The sequence below is a fragment of the Dromaius novaehollandiae genome, chromosome 16 (genome assembly GCF_036370855.1).
Source record: "Dromaius novaehollandiae isolate bDroNov1 chromosome 16, bDroNov1.hap1, whole genome shotgun sequence".
Lineage (NCBI taxonomy): Eukaryota > Metazoa > Chordata > Aves > Casuariiformes > Dromaiidae > Dromaius > Dromaius novaehollandiae.
This window is the reverse complement of record NC_088113.1, coordinates 20,931,323-20,951,875: the sequence shown is the minus strand read 5'-3', so window position 1 is coordinate 20,951,875 and position 20,553 is coordinate 20,931,323. Positions and strand designations below refer to the sequence as shown.

Here is a 20,553-nt window from a genome sequence, read left to right as displayed (position 1 = left end):
CTGGGAGAGAAAGTCTGTTATTCACCAGAGAAGTATCGCAGAGAAAAAGCTGTTTATATCCTGTGCGAAATTCTGACAGTAACATGGTGTCACTTTCGAAACCTCCACGCTGTCTTCTAGAGAAAATTAATCCTGACATCATCATTCACCACACCAATAAAATAGAAAACTATCGACTTTAGCTATTTAGCTATTTTAAATTCTACTTAAGTAAAGTCTACTTGTTTTTTGCATTGTTTATCTTTAGCTTATTTAAATTACCTGGACACCTTTCACCACACCTGTTTTTGTAGACAAAACCACCTAGACTCAAGAAAGCATCAGTGAACTACAAAAACACAAAAGCATTTTTGCTTCCCAAAAAGCTGCTGTCGACAGCCGCTGTCGCGGCCCAGGGCTGGCCCGTTGTCAGCACGCGCTCGACCGTCACAAACAGCCCGTTACCAAAGGTCAGAAGACATCCGAGGTCAAAAGGCTTCCGACGAGTTCAACTGCTGCTGCTGGAAGGCTGCAGCTAGGACCGATGTTTGCATATAGATAAATCGTGACTTCTAACATGAGACTAATTCAGAGTTTTAAACCATAAACCTTCTCCCATGCTTAGAAAAGAACTTTCCTTCGTACTCAAACGCAGCGATGCTCAGCTTTGGCTCCCTTTTTTCTTCTTATCGCTGTTTTTTTTTTTAAAGCAAGCAGACCAAATAACCTGGGCTCCACTACTGCTACACTAGTGCACACAAACACGCTGGAATTAATGACGTACAGGAATTAAAAGCGTCGAGTAGCATTACTGCTGTTTTGTAAAGCTGGATTACTATTAACCATAGCGCTGTAGAGTATCAGGCAGTTATATAACATATCACGGTACGCATCTAACCCCCCCAAAGAGTCCTACTGCCCAATTTATGAGATCACCAACAGCCTCGGGGAAGATCTGTGCAATGAGACCAGAACTGAGACACGTAACGTAATAATTCACGTTATTTGTTTCAAAAACGCTTACTACCTAGGAGGGATGGAGGGGGGAGAGAGAACATATCAATAATCTAGGCTTACAGGTAGTTTTAAGGAAAAACAATATAATTAGTATTAAGTCATTACAGTCTCTTGAAAACATTTTCAGATCCCTTTATCGAACAATTCAGTAAGACAGTGACATAAAAAGCCCTGTAATAGCAGAAACAAAAGATACGCCTGGTAACGCTCTGGGCGCTCTCGGTGCTACCGTCTATAGTGCATTGCCCGCAGCAAGGCAGGTACCTCGGACCACTGCCGCTGCAGAAGGGCTCCTACAAGAGCCAACAGCTCCAGCAGAGTCCCCTACCCAACCTGCTTCCTTTTGAGCTTAAGAGTATCTATTTCCCACGAGCCACACCAGATGACTGCAGTAGATGCACTGTCTTCAATTATCTGTAAGTGCATAAAAAATGATTTAATGAAGTTCAGACAACAATGCAAGCCCCTTTTTTAATCATCTGAGCTGAAAAGCTCTGGAACACTCCTGCCAGCTAAAGAGGAGGAAAGAAAAAAACATTGCCTTAAAAACCACGGAGGATGATTTCGGAAAATGAGGATTGAAACCACAAACGCAGGTTTTACAGAGTGTTTATTTTTCCAATACCACAAGGGACATACATGAGCAGGCCCCCTGAGGGGCTCTGCAAACCAGACCAGCTTCAAACTGTACACTACAGTGGCCCCAAAGGAGACAGAGCCAGACCGCCCCAGCTCTGCTCCCTATCTTTGGTAAGCAGGTTTTCACACCTCCGCTCCGACTTCGCTAATACTGCAGTTCAGTTCATCCCAGCGTGTGCGCGCACACGCATTGGTTTCCATCTCTCATGCCTGCAATATAAGGCTGTCAATGCATTAAGGATAGACCATTTCAGAGACTAGACTTGTTGCATCCCTCAGGATTGCATCTCAAACAGGGAGATCTATGATTAAAAAAAGTGCATGGTTAAGGGAGGTAGGATAGAGCTAGAAAAGGGACAGGCAGGAAAAAAAGTAAAAAACAACAATCCTTGCTACTGTCTGCTTCAATAAAACAGCAGGCTGCCTTCTTCCCCCACTGAAGCAATTCACTCTTGAGAGGTAATTGCACCGAAGAGGAAGAATCGTGTTTTTGCTCTCAGTCAATCCACGGATGCACTAAGATGTTCACCTTTTTGCAACAACGCTCTAGGAGACTCGGTTACAGCAACAACTGGCAACTACCACAGAGAAACAGCTCAGAGGAGTGAACAGTGAAGTACACTCAACCTGGCCAGTCCCAGCAGGTCATCCTCGAGTGCGCACATCAGTCCACCTGCGCGACGCAGCACGGACAGCTGGGCAGAGAGGGAGGCCGTCAGAGCCAAGAGACACCTTCGCATGTTGAGCCTCACATTAGGCAAGACAGAATACAGTGGCTCTGACTACAGATGCAGATTAATAACTAACACCACTTTAATGCAATACTGCTGTAGAGCCTGAAAATCAAGGGGGGAAAAAAAAGAGAACCCTTCATGTTCTATGTACATTACATCCATTTACAGAGTTGGCCAGTACTGTGTACAACATATAAATACATGATCAAACAGATGCATAGAGGATACTTACAGGAGCCAAATAATTCACTTTATACATCCAAGAATGAAAAGATTAAAAAAAAGGAAAGAACACTGCTTTAAATGTTAGATGATCATCACACAGATGAACAGCTAGACACTTGCAAGTGGTCAGATGCTGTCACGTTAAGGTCCTCGTTGTAGGGCTGCAATACGGAGAGATCACTGGCCACGTAAATGAGCTTCTAGGAACCTTTGACTTTTCACACTAATTTGTAGCAACAGTTGGCCAAAAGAGGCAGTCACATCAGCTGGTCCAAGAGTTCAGCCAGGCACACAGTTCCGCAGGCCACATATCTTCCTCCGGACCAGCAGAAGGCATTCAGCTGGCAGCTACCACCTTTTGCTTCTTGCATCCTCTAAATTGGCTCCATCCAGTATATGGTTAACTGTATATGGCTCTACAGCCACCTGCAGAGTGCTTTACTGGTTCCTATGTCCTGCTGTAGCATTCAAAGACTGCACAGAACTGTCACCTGCAGAACAGCTTTTTGTTTACACTTACTGTACAGCGGTACTTTCCACACAAACCAAGAATGGAGATGGCAGAAGGGGAGAGTGGAAGACTGTAGGGCCTAACTTAGCTCAGCCCTTAAATAGAAAACACCCTGTTCCAGTTCCTTTGGATGTAAAGGTTTCCTTTACAGAGGGTCCAAGGATTGCCACAGCAAACTGCCTCTCAACCAGGTGTTAGCCTCAGCATGTGTACCAGAGCACAACCAGTACTTCCATGATAGCATTATGCAGAAGGATCGCTCCAGTGGGGCACAACCCACAGATATTGGAGTGTAATTGTGAGCAAGAAAGGGTTTTGCACTGTAGATTTTAGTGGGAAGGCAAGTCAACTTTCCTCACCAAAACAAAGTGTAATAGCATTTCTACTATAAACAGAGTATTTGTGTACAGGTTTTAGGAACAGTCATTATCAAAATACACACACTGAATATACAATTTGTCCCATGGCCATAATTTATTATCTCACCACAAGGCACAATACACAAAGCTTAGAGGGCCCTATACAGTCATCGTGACAGAATGCCCCACAGCCTTTACACATGATCATGGCTTTAAGGCTGCATGAACACTTGAACGATATTTCTTCAACACTGCTGCTATCGGCAAACATCTGCACAGAAAGGGATGTATTATGGTTTGCAGCAAAGTTCGCTTTGTGGGTTAGCTGCATCATACTTCCAGCAAGACTTCTGGGAAAAGCTGGAGTGTTGGATGAATAATTAAAGCTGGTGGTATTAAGCTGCAGCTTAGAAAGCTTCCCATAAAATGCTTGCTTGATATTGAGCTGAGAGGGTACGGAAGAAGGCTCCAAAGGCTGATTGTGTCCTTTTCCTGGCTCTCTTGAAAACTTGAAAAATGGCAAGTCCATAACCAGTGGAACACTTTGCAAATGTTCAGTTAGCTCCACAGGGTTTTGTGCTGCATCCTTCCGGTTCTCTGCATTATTCTTGGCTGGGCTGTCACACGCCAACACATTCTCATTTTTTATTTCTCCCAGGGTGTTTGTGTGCTGCTTTGAAGTCCATTCTTCCCTTACAGCTGGCATTCCTTCTCCAGATGCACAGCTCTTGTTCAGAGGAATCTGTTTGCTGGGGGACAAGGTTCCCATGGCTGAAACTTGATCCGAAGCCCTTGAGTGATGTAGTCTAACACTGGGGTTGCAAGGAAAACCAGAACCAAAAAGTTTTTTGCCTTGAACTCCAGCATAATTTTTATTGACTGAGGTGCCCCCTGTCTGATTTGGTCCAAAAGAAGTTACATTTGGAGATAAAAACCTAGGCCCTATAGATGGATTTACCTTCTCTGGACTTTTACTTGTGATGACGCTTGTTAAGGGGTTGTGCTCTGGCACCTGATGGACCTTGGACAACTCCTTTTGCTCTTCAAAGCTACAAGAAGAAAGTGTTCTTTCCCTGGGGCCCGTGTCTTCAGGCTTCTGAGAGGCACTTGCCACATTTGCCCGTTGATCTTGACAGCCTAAAGTTGAGCCAACTTTGGAATGCTTTTCAGGAATAGGTGGATTCTCCATACCCTCTGCTCTAGGCAGTGCTGCCCCTGATCCACACGGCTTTTCCTGGGGATCTATAAAAGGTCTCGTAGAGTGCAAGTCTTCATTCCTGCTTAGGGCACTTGTCTTTATTTCTGCATCTCGAGAAGATTCATTGCCAAAATAGCTGCTGCTACCTCTCTCTGCTTGCAAGGAGAGGCTTTCTGACTGCTTTTCCAGAGGTGACTCTCTGATTTCCAGCCTGATGCTGGAATGAGATACTGGGAGAACTTCTTCCAGTGGAAGGTTCCCCTTAAGCAACTGCATCACCAATGGGTTGTTGGTTTCAATAGAGGATATGGGCCGAGCAGAACCTGACGGCACGTGCTGCCTCTCAGGTTTCGGGGACAATGGTGCGCATGGCCCCCATCTCTGAGGCAGAGGTAAGCTGCTCATCACTGTGACTGAGGGGAAATCCACAACGTAGGCAAGACTATCTGCTTCCACAGATGATTTAGATCTAATTCTATCACATCTCTTAGCATTGCTCTGACAGGAGGAATCTTTCCCAGCTGCCTCCCTCAAATTGACATTTCTGAAACATATATCCATCTCTATATTCTCATCAGCTACATCAGCTTCAAAATCTGAAGCAGTATCTGTTGTTTCACTGTGCGTACTCTGTATTTCATCATCTCCATTTATCTTGAACTCCTGAGTCTCTCTCAATGGCTGACATGCATTTTCTGGTTCTGTTCTGGGTTGCCTCTCCTTCAGTTGTGGGACTTTTTCAGAAGTATCTATCCTATTCTGAGAAGTGAAATCATCATGTAAAAAGGGTTTCACCAGAGACTCTGTGTTCTGCTTTTCATTATTTAACCTACTGTCATTCTCTTTCTCTGCCTGCAGATGTGCGAAATTACACAGCGCAGGAATTGCTTTCTCCATTCCAGTAGTCATTGCTTTTGAGTCATCACTACCAGTGATACATTTTTCCATAAATGTTTCAGAGCCATTAAATCTGAATCTAGGTATCATTTTTGGCTCATGGCATTCTCTACCATCTGATGGCAATTCTGACAGAAGACTAAGACAACCGGAGGAATTTTCCTTCACATCGGAATGATAATTCAACTGTACTGCGGGAGAACTAACATCTTTCAGTCCTGATACAATCCGGCCATCTCCCGTAGGACTGATCACAGTTCCCTGTACCTGAGAACAAGACAGACCGTTTACTGGAGGAACCACACATTTCAGCTTCATACTTTGCCTGTCCTGTGATGCAACGCAAGGGAGGTTTTTGGTCCTTACGTCACAGAGGAGCTGCTCAGGGCTCTCCTCCTGCCTCTCAGAAGTTGCACTGTCAAAGGATGACCCAGCCAAAGCATCACAGATCTGCCTTCTGGGTGAACCATCACCAAGTCGAGCTTCCCCTGAGCTAACGTCTGCAGTGCATTCCAGAACACTGCTTCCTTCATTCGTTGAAGAAAAGGGGTCCTGTCTTGAAGAGACGAAGGAATTTATGCTAGCCACCTGAGCGGCCACCCCAGAGTTAGCCTTTTCTCCGTTTAGATGGAGAGACGACAATAATTGTGTTCGCTGTAGATCTGACGAACACTTTCCATGAGTTCTCTTTGATCTCCTGTGCTCTGTATGGCTACTGGATTCTCCCCCGCCACCTCCTTTGTCAGTGCTTCTCCCTCCGCCTGGGCCACCCCCACCTCCAATGGCGGCTGTGGCGGCTTCTCGCTGGGCTCGGGCTTGCAAAGCACGGGCTTTAATGTCTGCGAGTGTTCTGGCCCCGGTCCTGCCCCGGCTGGAGGGCTCCGTGTTGGGGATGATCCTGGGGCATATCTGGTAAGCTGGCTGACCTTTAACCACCCAGGGTGGTTTAATACGTGAAAGTTGAATCTGAAAGAAAGAAATCGTTTAGCTCCAACACTTCACCATTTTATTAATATCTGTTCATTGTAATGCTTATCACATGAATTCAACAAAAAGGTTAAAATTCCTACTAAAAGACAAATTTTAGCAGAAAAAGTAGCACAATCCCCATAACCTCTGCTTATGTGCTCTGTCATGTGGTACACAGAACTCACTTAATATTAACACTGTTTTACCAGAGCCAGCAGACAAATATGAAATGGGTGGTTTGCATTCAGATCTTTAGAAATCAAAATGGTCTCCTATATATCGAGATGATTACCCTGAAGCTAACAAGATGGATGACTCTAGTCAAAAAGGGAAAAGTCAGAAGGAACACTAAGATTTTACCTCAGCAAACAGAAACTGGGGAAATTAGACAGGTCGAAGTATCTGATTTGAAAGTCTCTCTTACAAAAAGTCAGCCAGTTCCAAAAGCAATTTCTGTATCCACAGAAATGCAAACTAAGAGAGTAAGTCAAGGTTATCCCATGCTCTCGTGCAAAGGCCTTGGAATGATTTTTCCATTCCTTTCTTTGCCTGCCTAAATAAGATAGCAAGCAGTAGTAATTAGAGTAACCTAGCCAGCCCTATCAACGGAACTCTTTCACGTCCGTGAAGATGACGACCCCTGACATTTTAATATTGTTTTGATGCTACTAAGCATGACAGACTTAAGATAACGAACAACTGTAATTTTCTTTCCTACCCGGATGGGTGGGACTTTTGGCTCCTCTTTAGTAGGCTGTGGCTTTTCTGGGTGAACACTTTCAATTGTGTTACGAAAGGACTGACGATCTTCAAGCCGCGGCTTCTTTTCGGGGAAGGAGGCAGAGGCAGCCTCCTCGAAGCATTTCCTCTTCTGGTCCTTTGACTCCCGAGCTAAGTTCTCCTGGGGCAAACTGGGAATTCTGTTTGCAGTTGCCAATGACAGATCCTCCGATTTACTGTGTAATTTGGAAGTCTCTGGAGAGACAAGCAACTCTGAACTCTCAGGCTTCAGTACTGTAGCGGAAGCACTTCTTAGATCTTCTTTCTTTAGATCTATCTCAGGCTTTGTCTCTTTATGAAAGGAGGAATCTGGCAGCACAGGAACAGTCTCTTTGTCAGCCTCCGTTTGCTCAGGTTCACGTGTTTTATACAGGCTCCTCCTGGCTCTGCATCGCAGATCTGCCCTGGAGCGTTTCTTGAAGTGCCCATCTCTCTGCCGTGTAGAAGGACCACGCTGTAGTCTTGCTTCTCCTTGAACAGACAATCCTGTCCTGTTCTCAGCGTCTTCTTGCGCCAAATTCTGCTCCTGGGATTCTTCTTGGGTCAAGCCCAACCTATGGGGCAAACACAAAACTTAAAGTTTAAAGTTTAAGTTAAAAGGTAAAGTCCACCCTAATAGAAGCACATCACCTATTATTTACAGCTGTACTGTCACTGCTATACATAGTAACACACAGATTACAAAGCAGACACTCATCAAAACCTCATTAAATCAGTCTGCAAAGAGATAACCTATATATTTGGTATCCTGCATTACTGTCACAGGGAAGGAGGAAAATGAGAAAATGTAAAGATTTGTTATGGAAAACTAATAACATTAACTTGTCTTGAAAACAGAAAGAATAGATGGGTTATAAAATCCTACTGTCAACCAGCCAATTTCACCTAAAGGTTTCCCTGCAGTCTGAATGCTTCATTCTACAACTGATGTTTTTTCCAAGGAGTTGATGCCGCTTCTTCTCAGCTATCAGAAAGCAGAAAGATACTGCAACACCTGCCTCAGATAAAACAGGAACGATGAGGTGAAATCACTTACTTTTGTCCGTAGTAGTCTTCAAAGAACTTCTCTTTCCATTGCTCCACTCTCTTTTCCTTTTCCATTTCCTGTCGAATTCTAACTTGCATCTCATGCGTGAATTCACCTACAGGGAAGCCAGAGACTGAAATTCAGTTCCAAGCAAAGCCAATTTTGCAAATGCAGTATTTTTTTATTATACATATTATAGTAGCTATACATACAAAGGACAGATTTTCTGTTATCGCTCTGCTTTCCACACTAGTATGGATCCGTATGTTCCCTGCAACCACTTAACGGCAATAGTCATGCAGCTTCAAACAAGTCTGAATATTGTATTTTACCAGACAGAGGCCACCATTTAAAGAAAGATAAGTCTAGTATTCCTTTACACCTCTGCCACTTTGTTCTGAAGACCCCATGGCACCTAAGAACAACACATCTTAAATTTTAAAAGGTGAGAAGGGGGCAACATATCCAGAGATAATGCAAAGCTGGACCACATTCACATTCATTAACTGTAGGAGAAAAACAAAAAAGCCTATAAAAATGAGAACTCAATTCTCCAACCACCTAGGAAGGCAAATCTACTCACCATCAGCTAGTCGCTCTCTCCAGCTTTGAGCAGCATGGGTGAAGAATTCATTATTCAGAGCACTGCCACTGAGACGCATCAGCCCATCTGCCCCAACCTACGGGGGGAGAAAAAAAAAAAGCATAACAGACAGAAAATATCTGCTTCAGCTCTTCTGTAAGCAAGAGGTAATAGGGTGAATGGAAAACCCCAAGTGCTGCACCTTCATACCTGTCTATCCACTTCTGGAAGGAGATAAAGAAGCTGCTGCTGGAAGTGTGATGGGAGCGCATTAAAGGTTCTGGAGTTTATAAGAGCTCGCAGGTTTGTATTGACAAGAATGGACCCGGGTGTTTCAAAGTCAATATCCTCACCCCTGTTTCGCTTCATCTGTCCTGTAGTTTAAAGACAGGCAAATAAACACTTTTATAAAAAAATATTCACCATGATGGGCATAAAACCCATGCCACCAAATACTGCAGCAAAGAGAGCAAGATATATGAGAAAAGACTGTAGTAATCAAGTATGAAGACAGGCTCTCTCAGACTAATTAACAAGAGAAATACCTCTAGAATTTTGATGGTTAGAGCGACTGTATGGTCAGAGTTGGTCACAACTCTGTCACATGCAAGTACAGTTCTTGACATTACTCTTCAGATTAGGCAAAGAGCTCAACAACTGTCTCACTAAGGTTTGGAGAGGAAGGTCTGGCATAAGAGCCTTAAGATTAGCACGTGTCTTCTGAAGGAAGACAACCTGGATGTTCTTTCCTCAGAAGCAGACAGACATCAACACTGCCCATTTTTATGGCCAATTATTCTGCTGACTTTAACCAGAAGCACCTACCAGCTGTGGGCTTTCGGATACCTCTCAGCAACTGTGGAGGATCCCTGTTTATTTCTGTTCTACTGCGCATGGTGGCATTGCACAAGGCCAAAGAGCTGCTGCTACTGCTGGATGTGCTGCTGCTCTCTCCATCAGCGTGCCTTCCTGTGAAGCCTAAGAGTAAAACAATTTCACAGAAATATGCAATGAACAGCAGAAGCCCAACTTGGAGAGTGATTTTAACATACAAGAGTTATCTAATAACAGATCCACTGTTACTGGGTATTGCTCAGTCACTAACAATTTTGATCGAGATAAACAAATACAGTCCTTATCCAACAGCACAATTCTCTACAGTCATCTGCATTCTCAGCAAGCGTTAAAGAATTCCTCATGCAAGCTTATACAGATAACTAGGAACTACTGATTAAAAGCATCTATGCAGTTACCAGAAAAATCACCAAAACAGAAGGAATGCTCACCGGACGCAGACTCCATGTGTGCCCCATTTACTTTCAGTGGCGTTAAGACAACACGAGGCAGCATTACGCCAGTCTTCTTCTTTTGTTTGGCTGTCTGTGGTCCAGAAAGAAAAGAAAACAAACAACAAAGACACTATGAAGGGCCAAGACAATCTTCTAAGCAGCACATCTCCCAGTGAAAAAACTGCTTTGCTCCCAGTTAAATCTTCAGGTGTCAGTCACTAACAACACTTACTAATAGCACAGAATTCAGAATCACCTCCCTGGAATATGATCCTCACTGTACTGTAGTATAAGACAACCCCATAGCTCTCCTTCTGAGGCATCTGTGCACACCTAACCCCTCTCGCGCTTACCCAGCCATCATGCAGTAATGAAAGCTCTCCCTGAGAAGCTTTCTGCTTCCCAATTATTCCCAGTTTTTCCTACCTGTGAGGCTGTTCTATAGCTCTCCCTAGCAGTGGAGGGTCCCTTGCTTTGAGATTCAGTGGAACAGGAGGCATTAGAGGAGGTATCATCCAGAGACACTGGAATAGGAGTGCACTCAGTCAGACACCAAAGTAGATGCTTGTAGTTTAAGATTAATGTTATTAAACACTTACCATCATTATCACCACTCACAGTGCTTGCTTCATTGGACTCGCAGCTTTCTGCATCTGCTGTATCCTCCAACTCCTCCCCTTCTGGCACAGACAGATTCCGAGACCACTGCAAGGCATCCTTCTAAATGGGCCAAGCAGAACTCAAATGACTACAATTCTTCCCTCCCAGTCGCTATGAGTTAAACCAATGGGAACAGAGAGCTCAGTGGGTATAGTTTTAGTTAGACTTTTTTCCATCTTCCCTATTTTAATCCATTTGATGCAGAAAGATATATTTAAGTATTCTTGAGCTCCTAATAGAACAGAAGTCATCAGTGTCATTTAAGTTAATCTACATTGTCTTCCTAGACACAAGAAATAAACTATTAGCACACTTCATAGACATTTCTTAGATGAGTAACTCAAATATATGCATAAACAAGTAAGGTCAATAATTGTCCGCTTACTTCTCACAGAAAAGTTCCACAAGTTTTCTAATAAAGAAAAATGTCACATTCTTGCTACTAAAGAACAGGTAGCATCAGAGCAGCTTGATACTAAGACATCAAGCTGAAGAAATTTATTTACTGTTTGTATAATCAAAGCCATTTAGATTCCATCTGTTTTCAACAAAACATAATTTAACAAAACTTTCTGACAGCTATTTCACTTGCACCCTTTTTCTGCTGAGATAAGTATCAGCTTAGCAGCTTAACAGACAAATATCAAGGAATTCAACAGTACAGAACAATACAAAAGAAAAGCCTGAGACCAGAAACATTTTCAACTTTTAAGATCACTGGGGCAGTAAAACTAGAACGAAAAGCGTTTCAGGCAGACCTCAAGATCTGAGGAAAATGGTGATGCTAACTCTAGGCAGAATGCAGTGAAACACAAAGCAAACAACCAGAAAAATGAATATCCATTTTCCTCACGAGATTTTACTTATAGGCACACGCTTTCAGACCAGTGTAATTTACTGGTTGACTGTGTTCCCTTGTAGCTGGTGGAAAAGGAGCAAACAGGACTACTCTGATAATCAGCCACCTGAGCTGAACACCAAATACTGAAATAAGAGGGTTTATCTTGCTTCTGCAATTCAAGTAATAATAGGGTTTTTTAAAAAGGAATTTATCATGTACAGCTGAAAGGTACACGCTAAAACAAAACAATGAATTCCAGACACTCTTTCACGTGATGATCTCACGTGCAGCATGTTCAGCTCATATGATGTTCAGTGACAGTTTAACACTCAGCTACGCATAACAAGTAGAACTCACACCTTACCCCTCAACTGAGGGCAGGAACTCAAAATGTACCTTGAGTGTGAAAAGGCTGATGCGTCCAGGCAGTTTGTAAAAGAGTCCGTCACCTCCCCTTGAATTGGAATGAAGCATGGCATTGAGACAGGCTAGGGGAGAAGTGCCACTGAAACAAAGAAAGGCAGAAGAGGGGGGTCAGATGATAAATTCAAAAAAATGGCCTTATCAAGAAAACGGCCTGAAAGAGCTGTTTAAATTGGCATCATTCAGCTAACTGAAGGTAGCAAAGATGATAGTCATTAACTTTACAGACAGGTACTCAGACAGCATTACTGTTTTCCTTTTTGACCTGTATATTAGCCTTAACACATCACAGTGTAGCAGCCTGCAGAAAACAGGAAATGTTATGCTAATTTTAAAAGTTACTCTCGGTCATTCTTAGATGTTTCTAACTTTTGGTACTTCTTTCCTCCCTTTCACTGCTGGAATTTTTCAGAATTGGATTGATTTTTACTAAAAACCAGACTAATATAAAGTAGTAGCAGTATAAAGGTGCAAAGACAGCAAAAATGATACACGTATGTTTCTGGAATGTCTCTCCCTTGATATGTCACAAACAAAAACTGCACTAGCATATTCAGATATCAAAGTTTTGACATGCTAATTTGCTATGTCCTAGGTAACTCCCTGGTTTTGCCGCTTGTGATTAAAGCGGCCATCCTACACTCACACTGATGGAAGCTCTGTGCCACGTAATCTCACGTTTTCCAGTAAGTCACATATATACATGCACAAAGTTACTTGGAAAAGACACTAAAGCAGTATCAATCTCATTATTAAAAGTGAAACTGAAAACTGGTTTGAGACAAAATATTTCAAAGAGAGATATTTCTCAGATTGAAAACTGGACTTAGAACAATTTCTGTTTCCACCCTGAATGTATTTCTTTTTTGGACATTTCTTCACAAACACTGGCAACAGACAAAACCACCCGGTATCATTTTTAGATGCTATATAAAAAAAATTCCAGCCTTCTGTCCTGTTATACAGAGTTTTCCCTTCCAAGTTTAACAGAATGCTTCAAGTAAACTAACCAGCCACAGAACAAACTTTCTTAGAATGGAAAAAGAGTAGTTTCCTCTGAAATGACAAGAAAGAGCAAACAGTCAAAATGTTCACAGAAGTTAGAATCCAGTTATGGGGCTGGGCCCAAATGCCCTGGCTAGAGCATAGGCCACATAGGGGCATGCCCCTTCCATAGGGGGACGAGCATTCCCCCCAAACCGGGAAAACACTGGCTCAGTATCAATTCAAAGGGAAAACCAGCTCTTCAGTTGCCAAGCTATTTCCTTCAGGAAATGGAGTTTCAGGAAGACCTTCTATACAAGTACCAACAAAATCTGCCACGTATTTAGCTAGATAGAGTCACTGCCTGTATTCTATGAACAATTACACTCTGAAGAAAGCGGTCTCTTCTCACAGTGAAAAATTAGTAATAGGAAAAGGAAAAGCTGATATCCCAGAGGAAGAACACAAACCTCTAAATAAACAATTTAGCTTTATGGGATTTAACTTGACATGTGCTGTGAAGTCTGGTTTTTAGTCACCTCTGGCGACAAATCACTCAAAGCTGGGAGAACACCAAGATAATTTAATGCATGAAAAGAGACCTGCTAGTACCTGTAGTAAAGATAGCCTATGCACGTAGATCTTCAGCTATCTGCTTAAGTAATAGAACTTATGATGGGATAGGACTGATAAAAGAAAGATGCAGAATATTGATTAAAACAGAAAGACGTATGAAGGTTTCCATTAAAACCTATCTGAATTCTACTCAGAGCTGTGAAACCACCACCCATAGCCATACTACTAAAAATCTACTTGGTAAGAACCCCGAGTAACAAGTGGGTGTTCTAATAGCTCTGATATTAATGCAGCAAAACAGGCTGGCACGGTCCCTCTCTGAACAATGGTAACTCCTACACATTATACCTCTGTCTGCATCACAAAGTTGTTCACTGTTCGAACAATCACAGCTGTTTCCTGATTTCAGAGACAAATAAGAAGCAGAAACAAGTTAACATTTTGAGTTGTTAGGTCCTGGAAGAAATTAGTTTACCTTCTGTAGCTAGGTAGAGGTCCATAAAGCCAGGGTGAGGGAGCAAATATGATTAGAAAGTCCACACATTCAGATTCTCCAGTGCACACGAGCCAGACGACCACTTTTTGTGCCACTTGTAGTCAAACTCATTTTTTTAATCACACAGCACTGAGACATTTATACCATCACAGTTACCCACTTTTTTGATCTGCAAGACATTTTCTATTTCTCTTCTACCCAGTCACAGAAATAGATGGAAGTTCACATCAACTTAACCAAAGAAAACAGTCTTCCATTCTGTAGTATCCCAGATTCCATATCGGGTTCTTTTCCAGGTGAAATACATATTGAGACATATATTTCCTTCGTACAAGTGTCAAGAGCCACAATAGCGTTAGCCACGCTACTACAGTGCTCTAGAATCCGAGCAGAAGCCAGCATACTAATACAAAATAAAGGTGCTTTTTTTACTCTCCTGAAAGGTAACATCTGCTCTAGAAATGAAGAATTAGGTGCTCTAGAATCCGAGCAGAAGCCAGCATACTAATACAAAATAAAGGTGCTTTTTTTTTACTCTCCTGAAAGGTAACATCTGCTCTAGAAATGAAGAATTAGGCGGGATGGAACTTGAACTGTAACCGAACTAGAGCCACAATAGTATAAGTAGCTCCCAGTAGTTTCTAAGAGAAACATACAAGTGGTACAATAAAAGGCAGGAGTCAGACCTGCAGCAGGCATTTATTTTAGAGTAAATGGATGAAGGGGGTTCTGCATATGATCAAAAAAACCAAGAAAAGATTCCAGTTATTGTCAAGGATAATCATGCAGTATATACTGCAAACCCAAATCACTATGCTGGAAACAAAACAAAACAAAAAAAGAAGGGAAGAAGAGAAGTGGGTTGGAGATGAGAGGCAGAATTGCACGAAGCAACCCAAGCCTTTACATGCAGCCTCCCCCATGCTCCACGCACGCTATGTTTTAGACAAGATGATCAATACTAACCTCATTTCCTTCAGTCCTTCAGCCTCTATGACCTGCAGAATCTGTTTTGGGGTCATAGGAGCATCAGAGTAGTTTTCCAGCACCTGAAGAGACAGAAACACCGGATGTCAGTACAGAATTTGCTTTTACATTCATAGAACTATTCCACAAGCTGGGATTCAAATCCAATAATATGCCTCTTAAAACTTTATCTACAAAAGACATGCTAAAAAATTCAGGCTACCCCAAGATTAGATCATAGTAAGTGTTACAAAAGGCTTACCTTCATCTCATCCCAAATTAACTGAAATACAAACATGAAGAAGAAAAAAAAAAGAAGCAGAATTTGGCCCTGACCCTATAACATGAAAGTCAGGGGAAGCTTTACCAGACTTCAATATGCATTGGAGTGAGCTGGTACCACATACAACCTTCAAAACTGTGCAGTGGTTCTCTCTACCATAGCTACCTTCTTACATCTCTATACAGCATCTTGCTGGTGACAAAAATATTACTGTATAACTACACAACTCAATAGTGTATTTTCCTTGAAATACTGTATTTATTTCATCTTCATTCCATCTCAAGAAGGGTACCACATGTAAAACTCAGAACTCTTGTCAGAGAAGGACAGAATTCAGAAAAGGACAACAATAACAGAGGAGGTGGAAAAAATATGGATAGAGAGACTAAAGAGATTTGGATTGTATGCTTTAGAAAGAAAATGAGTAACACGACATCAAAAAGGCAATGAATTTATTAACAACTCATCCTCTCATATAATATATGAGGAATAGAATCGCCACTTGTGTACGGAAAAATTCAAGAGGCTATTAAAAAAATTTTTCTTAAGCCTGTGAAACTTTCTGCTTCCAAACATTTAGAAGCAAAAACTCACCAGGATTCAAAAAGAAGGCTAGACAGTTCTATGGATAAGAAGATTACCCAGATACACAGGAAGCAATGAACAAAAATAAGCTGCAGCAGATGTAAATCACCATGTTTCTTTGGGAGCAGACTACCCTAGAGCTGCCTAATATGCCCTGCTTCTTGTGCCTTCCATTGGAGCAGCCAGTGTCGCTTTCTGAATGCAAAAAGATACTGAACTCAGTAAACCTCTAGGTCTGATGCAGCATAAAGATTTCAATATAAGCATATGACAAGGCCTGAAACACCCAAGAAAAGCAGCAATGGATATTCAGTATGGAACTATCTGATCATAATCACAGACTAAATTCCCCTAATGTAATGGCTACAATGATGCACAATCCTGATTTCATTTGTCACCGAGCTTTAAAAGAGTCAGCAACGTGATACTGTCTTTCAGTTTGACTTGTATGAGAGGCCAGCAGAGAAACCCAAATGCCCCTTTGCATCAGCAGCATCTAGATCTCACTCACCGCAGCAGCATGTCAAGGCACAAAGCTGGCAGTCTGCCTTGGGGGGCTGCATTAGCAGGACATTCCCAAAGTTGTGCAGGGCACCACTTGTATTTCCACGCTGTCTCCCAGCCCCCACAAGTAAATAAAAACCCAACCCCTACGTTACTGAGTTCTGCAGTTCAATGACTTTTCAGTGTAAAGAATTTCTTAAGTCATATCCACCCTAGATTTATTTTTCAAATTCCTGAAGATCATAAGAATCCATAGTGCTAACCTGGCAGGGGACAGAAATTTGAGAACTCTGTAACCTGAGATAAAACATAATGAAAACACAAGGAGCTTAAGGAAAAGATCAAAGAAAGTGATGAACCATGTTGGAACAGAGTAAACAATTTTAATTCTGAGTCAATACCACTCCATCACATTTTTTCCTACGCTAATCAAAAAACTCCATAGGTTACGATTTTTCTATGCCTTCTTCACAAACTGTCATCCCCCATCACTCAAATGGAATAAACATCTGACAAGGGGAAAGACGTCACTTGAGAATCAAACGCAAGATCCATGAAATGGAACAGGCCTGTTTTGAAAAATAAGGAAATTCTTCACAGCTTATAAAACCTCTCTCAAGTGTCAGACACAGCAGCAAGCAAAATACACAGCCCAAAACTTAGCATGAACAAGCATTTGCATAAAGATAGAAGAATCTATGCTCAGGGGAACAAATTCCAATCAACAGCCATATCAAATCCACTGGATACTTTGTGGAAGAACCAGGAGAGTGAAGAACCTATGTCTTCAGCCACCAAAAGCCCTGTCTCCAGTAATTATCCCCCATACCTTTCCATCCTGAAACTACCAGTGTCACGTTAACCTTTCAATAGAAGCTATGACTTAAACACCACCAGCTATTCCTTCCCCACAAAAAGATATTTTTTCCCCCTTGATTATTTATAGTACTGGTAGTCAAGGGTTCCTACGACCATAGTTACCGAAGTTTACATCACTCCCCCAATTAATTTACTAATAGCATAGATGTCTAGCCCTGACAGTCCTATGGCTCTGTGTGTTCAGATGAATCTTTAAAGATTTTATGAAATGTGCATAATATTAGCTCTGTAAGAACAGCAACAGCAACACTGAAAAGCACTTTTGCCTCCAAATCTTGGAAACACCTAGAGGAATACAAAATATAATAACAAGTGTCAGAAAGGAAAATTAAAAGCATTTTGACAGGGAGCACGTGTAAGCCTAGTGTTAAATAAAGATCTATTTTTAGTGGATTTACAATCAGTCCTGCAAGCTGGAAGTGCAGCTATGCAACTGTAGGTCTCTCTAAGTGGATAATCTGGTATGAGATCGTTCTATTTCTGGTTCATCAATTGCTCAAAGATGCAGTTGAGGCTCAGACATCTCATGTACCTGGGATGCCTGTGGCTGACATTCTAGCCAAAAAACAGGTAAGAGGAGTTGTATTTGTGAAGAGATTTATTTCCCATCCCTGAATGATGGTGAGGGACTATACTATGAGATGGCTTCCTAGAAGTCGCAGTTCTGCGTAGCATTTTGGGCAGCCTACAAACACTGATTTATAACCCATTAGAGTTCAGCACATTTGAACGAGAGAGGATTTTGTGCAAGATCACCCAGCACCGCCTGGGGCCCCGAGGTCACCTACTGGCAAAGCTTCCCAAATACCTGTAGTGAAGTGCTTGACCCCAGAACTAGGACCTTAAGAAGAAATGCATGATGAAATGCAGATTCGTGTAGTGAAATACTACAGTGGCTAATTTATGCCTCTTAACAGTTTTTCAGCCTAAGTCATAAGGGTCTAAAATATTAGTTTTCACACAAAAGATTATGCTAGTTGCTGCAAGGTAGATATTCAAGTCTGATTAGGTTTCCTCTTGGCGAGCATTAAGAAAATTCTGTGATATCCAGAAAAGCCCTATACACAAAGGGCATCAAGACCACACCCTAGAATACCCTCAGTACCAGACACTAGTTGCAGCTGGGCTCATCCATACTATTCTTTGTCTACACGCTCCAATACATACCCCACCAAGCGAAAACAAAAGAAACGAACAACAACAATAAAGGGAAAACAAGCAAACAAAATACCCCCGAGCACTATAAAGCTGTTTCTATGGATGCCCACGTACCGCATGGCAAGTACACCCATATCCTCTCAAACCAACATTCAAGTTCCCCTGACAGAGCCAACAAAAGAAAGCCACAGCAACCCACTTGCGTCTGCAGAGGCAGCAGGATCATCACTTGCTCCATATACTGGTATTTATACATCTACACAGATTTATTTCAATGTGTCATGAAGAGAGAGCAGATCCTACACAGAGGCCAAAAAGAGCAAGCTTCTTCCAATCAGCGTTGAAAGTAGACAACAGCAGCTATCAGCACTATGTGGTGTGCAAAAAGCTGACCGTGCCGTTTGCAACGTGACCGTTCTCCATTCCAGCTCAGTGGGAGACTCCAGTCGCGGAGGCTCAGTTGCGGGCCAGAACGATACCTCGGCTGCTCAACAACAGGCAAAAAGTTCAGCACCCAACTCAAGCAACAAGCCTAAACACCTCAAAATTTATTCCTTAAATAAAATCAAGTAATTTACTGGTTAGTTCATGTTCACTATTTGGAATACGGTAAAGTTCTTTTACTTTTTATATTTCCTAGCTTATAAATTGGGTTCAAGACTGAGGTATGATTTCAACTCTTTATAAAGAGAAATGACTGTTCTTCTATCGCGATGGTCGAACAACATCAATGTTCCAGCAGACTACAGAAACATAGTCAAGCAGATACCTATTTTTAAGCTTAAATCTTCAATAAACAGATTTCCAAAGAAAACAAGACACATCCATACTGGTACATCTAAGAGAAAAAGCAACAAAAAAGATTCTGACCACAAGGACACTAACCTCAAACAAAGAGTTATTACTATATGCAAGTGAACATGTATCACCTATGATGCCTATGTTTTGGGCACTGCTGGTATGTGGAAGAAACCTACAGTCTCAATAATTAAAGCAGAAACTTTTGACAGCAGCATTTCTCAGACTTCAAGTCAGGCCTCCCAGGAGGCTCCAGTTCCTCCCACTGAGTTTTAAGTCATCTGAAGAGAAGAAAACAAACCATTCTCAAGATAAGAACGGTTCTCAGACTGTCTGCTGTCGCTGAGCTGCAATTAAAAAATGAAAGGCGCAAACAATTAAAAGCTACCCTTGCTGAACAGCGGTATTTTTACTGGCCCCTTTCCAAGAGCTACCAGAGCCTAGCACACCTTCACCTGTGGCCTGGAGGGAGGTTCCCACAGAGCAGGTATGGGGAAACCACGCTCGGCCACGCACCCCGGGCAGCCTCTTTCCAAGGGGATTGTGTCGGAGGGGAGAGGGCACGTGCTTCCCCCTGGAAGCGCTCCCTCCACCCCCGCGCTCAGGGGCAGCCTCGCCCCGGGGCCCCGCGCCTCTCTGGGGGCGAAGCCACGCAGGCTGTGCGGCCCCCCTCCACCGGGGCCGGGAGGAAAAGCAACCGGGGAGCAGGCGGGCTGCGGGGCCGGGGCCGCCCCCGGCGGGCAGGAGCCCCCGGGCTGCGCGCGCTCGGAGCGGCGCTGCCCGGCGGGGGAGAGCGGGGCGACCCCCCACCACGGGGGCGGCGGCGGCCCGGGGGAGCGGGGCGGGAGGCCCCTCGGGGCCAGGGCCGGGCCGCGGCGCCCCCTCCCCGGGGCCTGCGCGAGGCCCTGCGCGGCGCCCCCCCGGCCGCGCCCCCCCCCCCCGCCTCACCAGGCGGGCGGCCTCAGCCCACGTGCGCTCCTTCTTCCTCCGCTGCTTCATCTCCTTCATCTTCCTCCCGCGCGGGGCGGCGGGGCGGCGGGCGCGGACCGTTAGGCGACGGCGGGGCGGGGCGGGGCGGCGGCGGCGCGCGGGGGGGCGGGGCGGGGCGGGCGGGGCGCGCGGCGGGGCGGCTCCGGGCGCTAAGGAATGCGGCGGCGGCGGCGGCGGCTCGGGCCCGACATAACAACGGGGTC

At 43.5% G+C, this 20,553-nt stretch overlaps 1 protein-coding gene across 2 annotated transcripts; it reads right to left on the bottom strand.

The window, feature by feature from the left end:
- Positions 1-1,589: 1,589 nt before the first annotated feature.
- Positions 1,590-20,449, bottom strand: ASXL1 (ASXL transcriptional regulator 1). Of its 2 annotated transcripts, XM_064521719.1 has the most exons (12): positions 20,309-20,449; positions 15,154-15,236; positions 12,105-12,213; positions 10,807-10,927; positions 10,634-10,731; positions 10,205-10,298; positions 9,744-9,896; positions 9,129-9,292; positions 8,919-9,015; positions 8,345-8,450; positions 7,247-7,862; positions 1,590-6,525 (listed from the first exon to the last, which is right to left on the bottom strand). In XM_064521719.1, exons 1-12 carry the CDS (start codon positions 20,366-20,368, stop codon positions 3,583-3,585), a joined length of 4,644 nt encoding a protein of 1,547 aa, XP_064377789.1. In that variant the 5' UTR covers positions 20,369-20,449; the 3' UTR covers positions 1,590-3,582. The 2 variants fall into 2 exon arrangements, with proteins under 2 accessions (XP_064377789.1, XP_064377788.1); XM_064521718.1 differs by having other exon boundaries at positions 10,634-10,927.
- Between the last annotated feature and the right edge of the window lie 104 nt (positions 20,450-20,553).

Bases quoted from the DNA above. Each gene is read 5' to 3' on its own strand.
- ASXL1 (XM_064521718.1), bottom strand. From the start codon at position 20,368: ATGAAGGAGATGAAGCAGCGGAGGAAGAAGGAGCGCACGTGGGCTGAG. The intron at 10,928-12,104 runs GTACATTTTGAG...TGGCCCATTTAG, and splicing joins TCAGCCTTTTCACACTCAAG to AAGGATGCCTTGCAGTGGTC. The intron at 9,293-9,743 runs GTAGGTGCTTCT...TTTAAACTACAG, and splicing joins TATCCGAAAGCCCACAGCTG to GACAGATGAAGCGAAACAGG.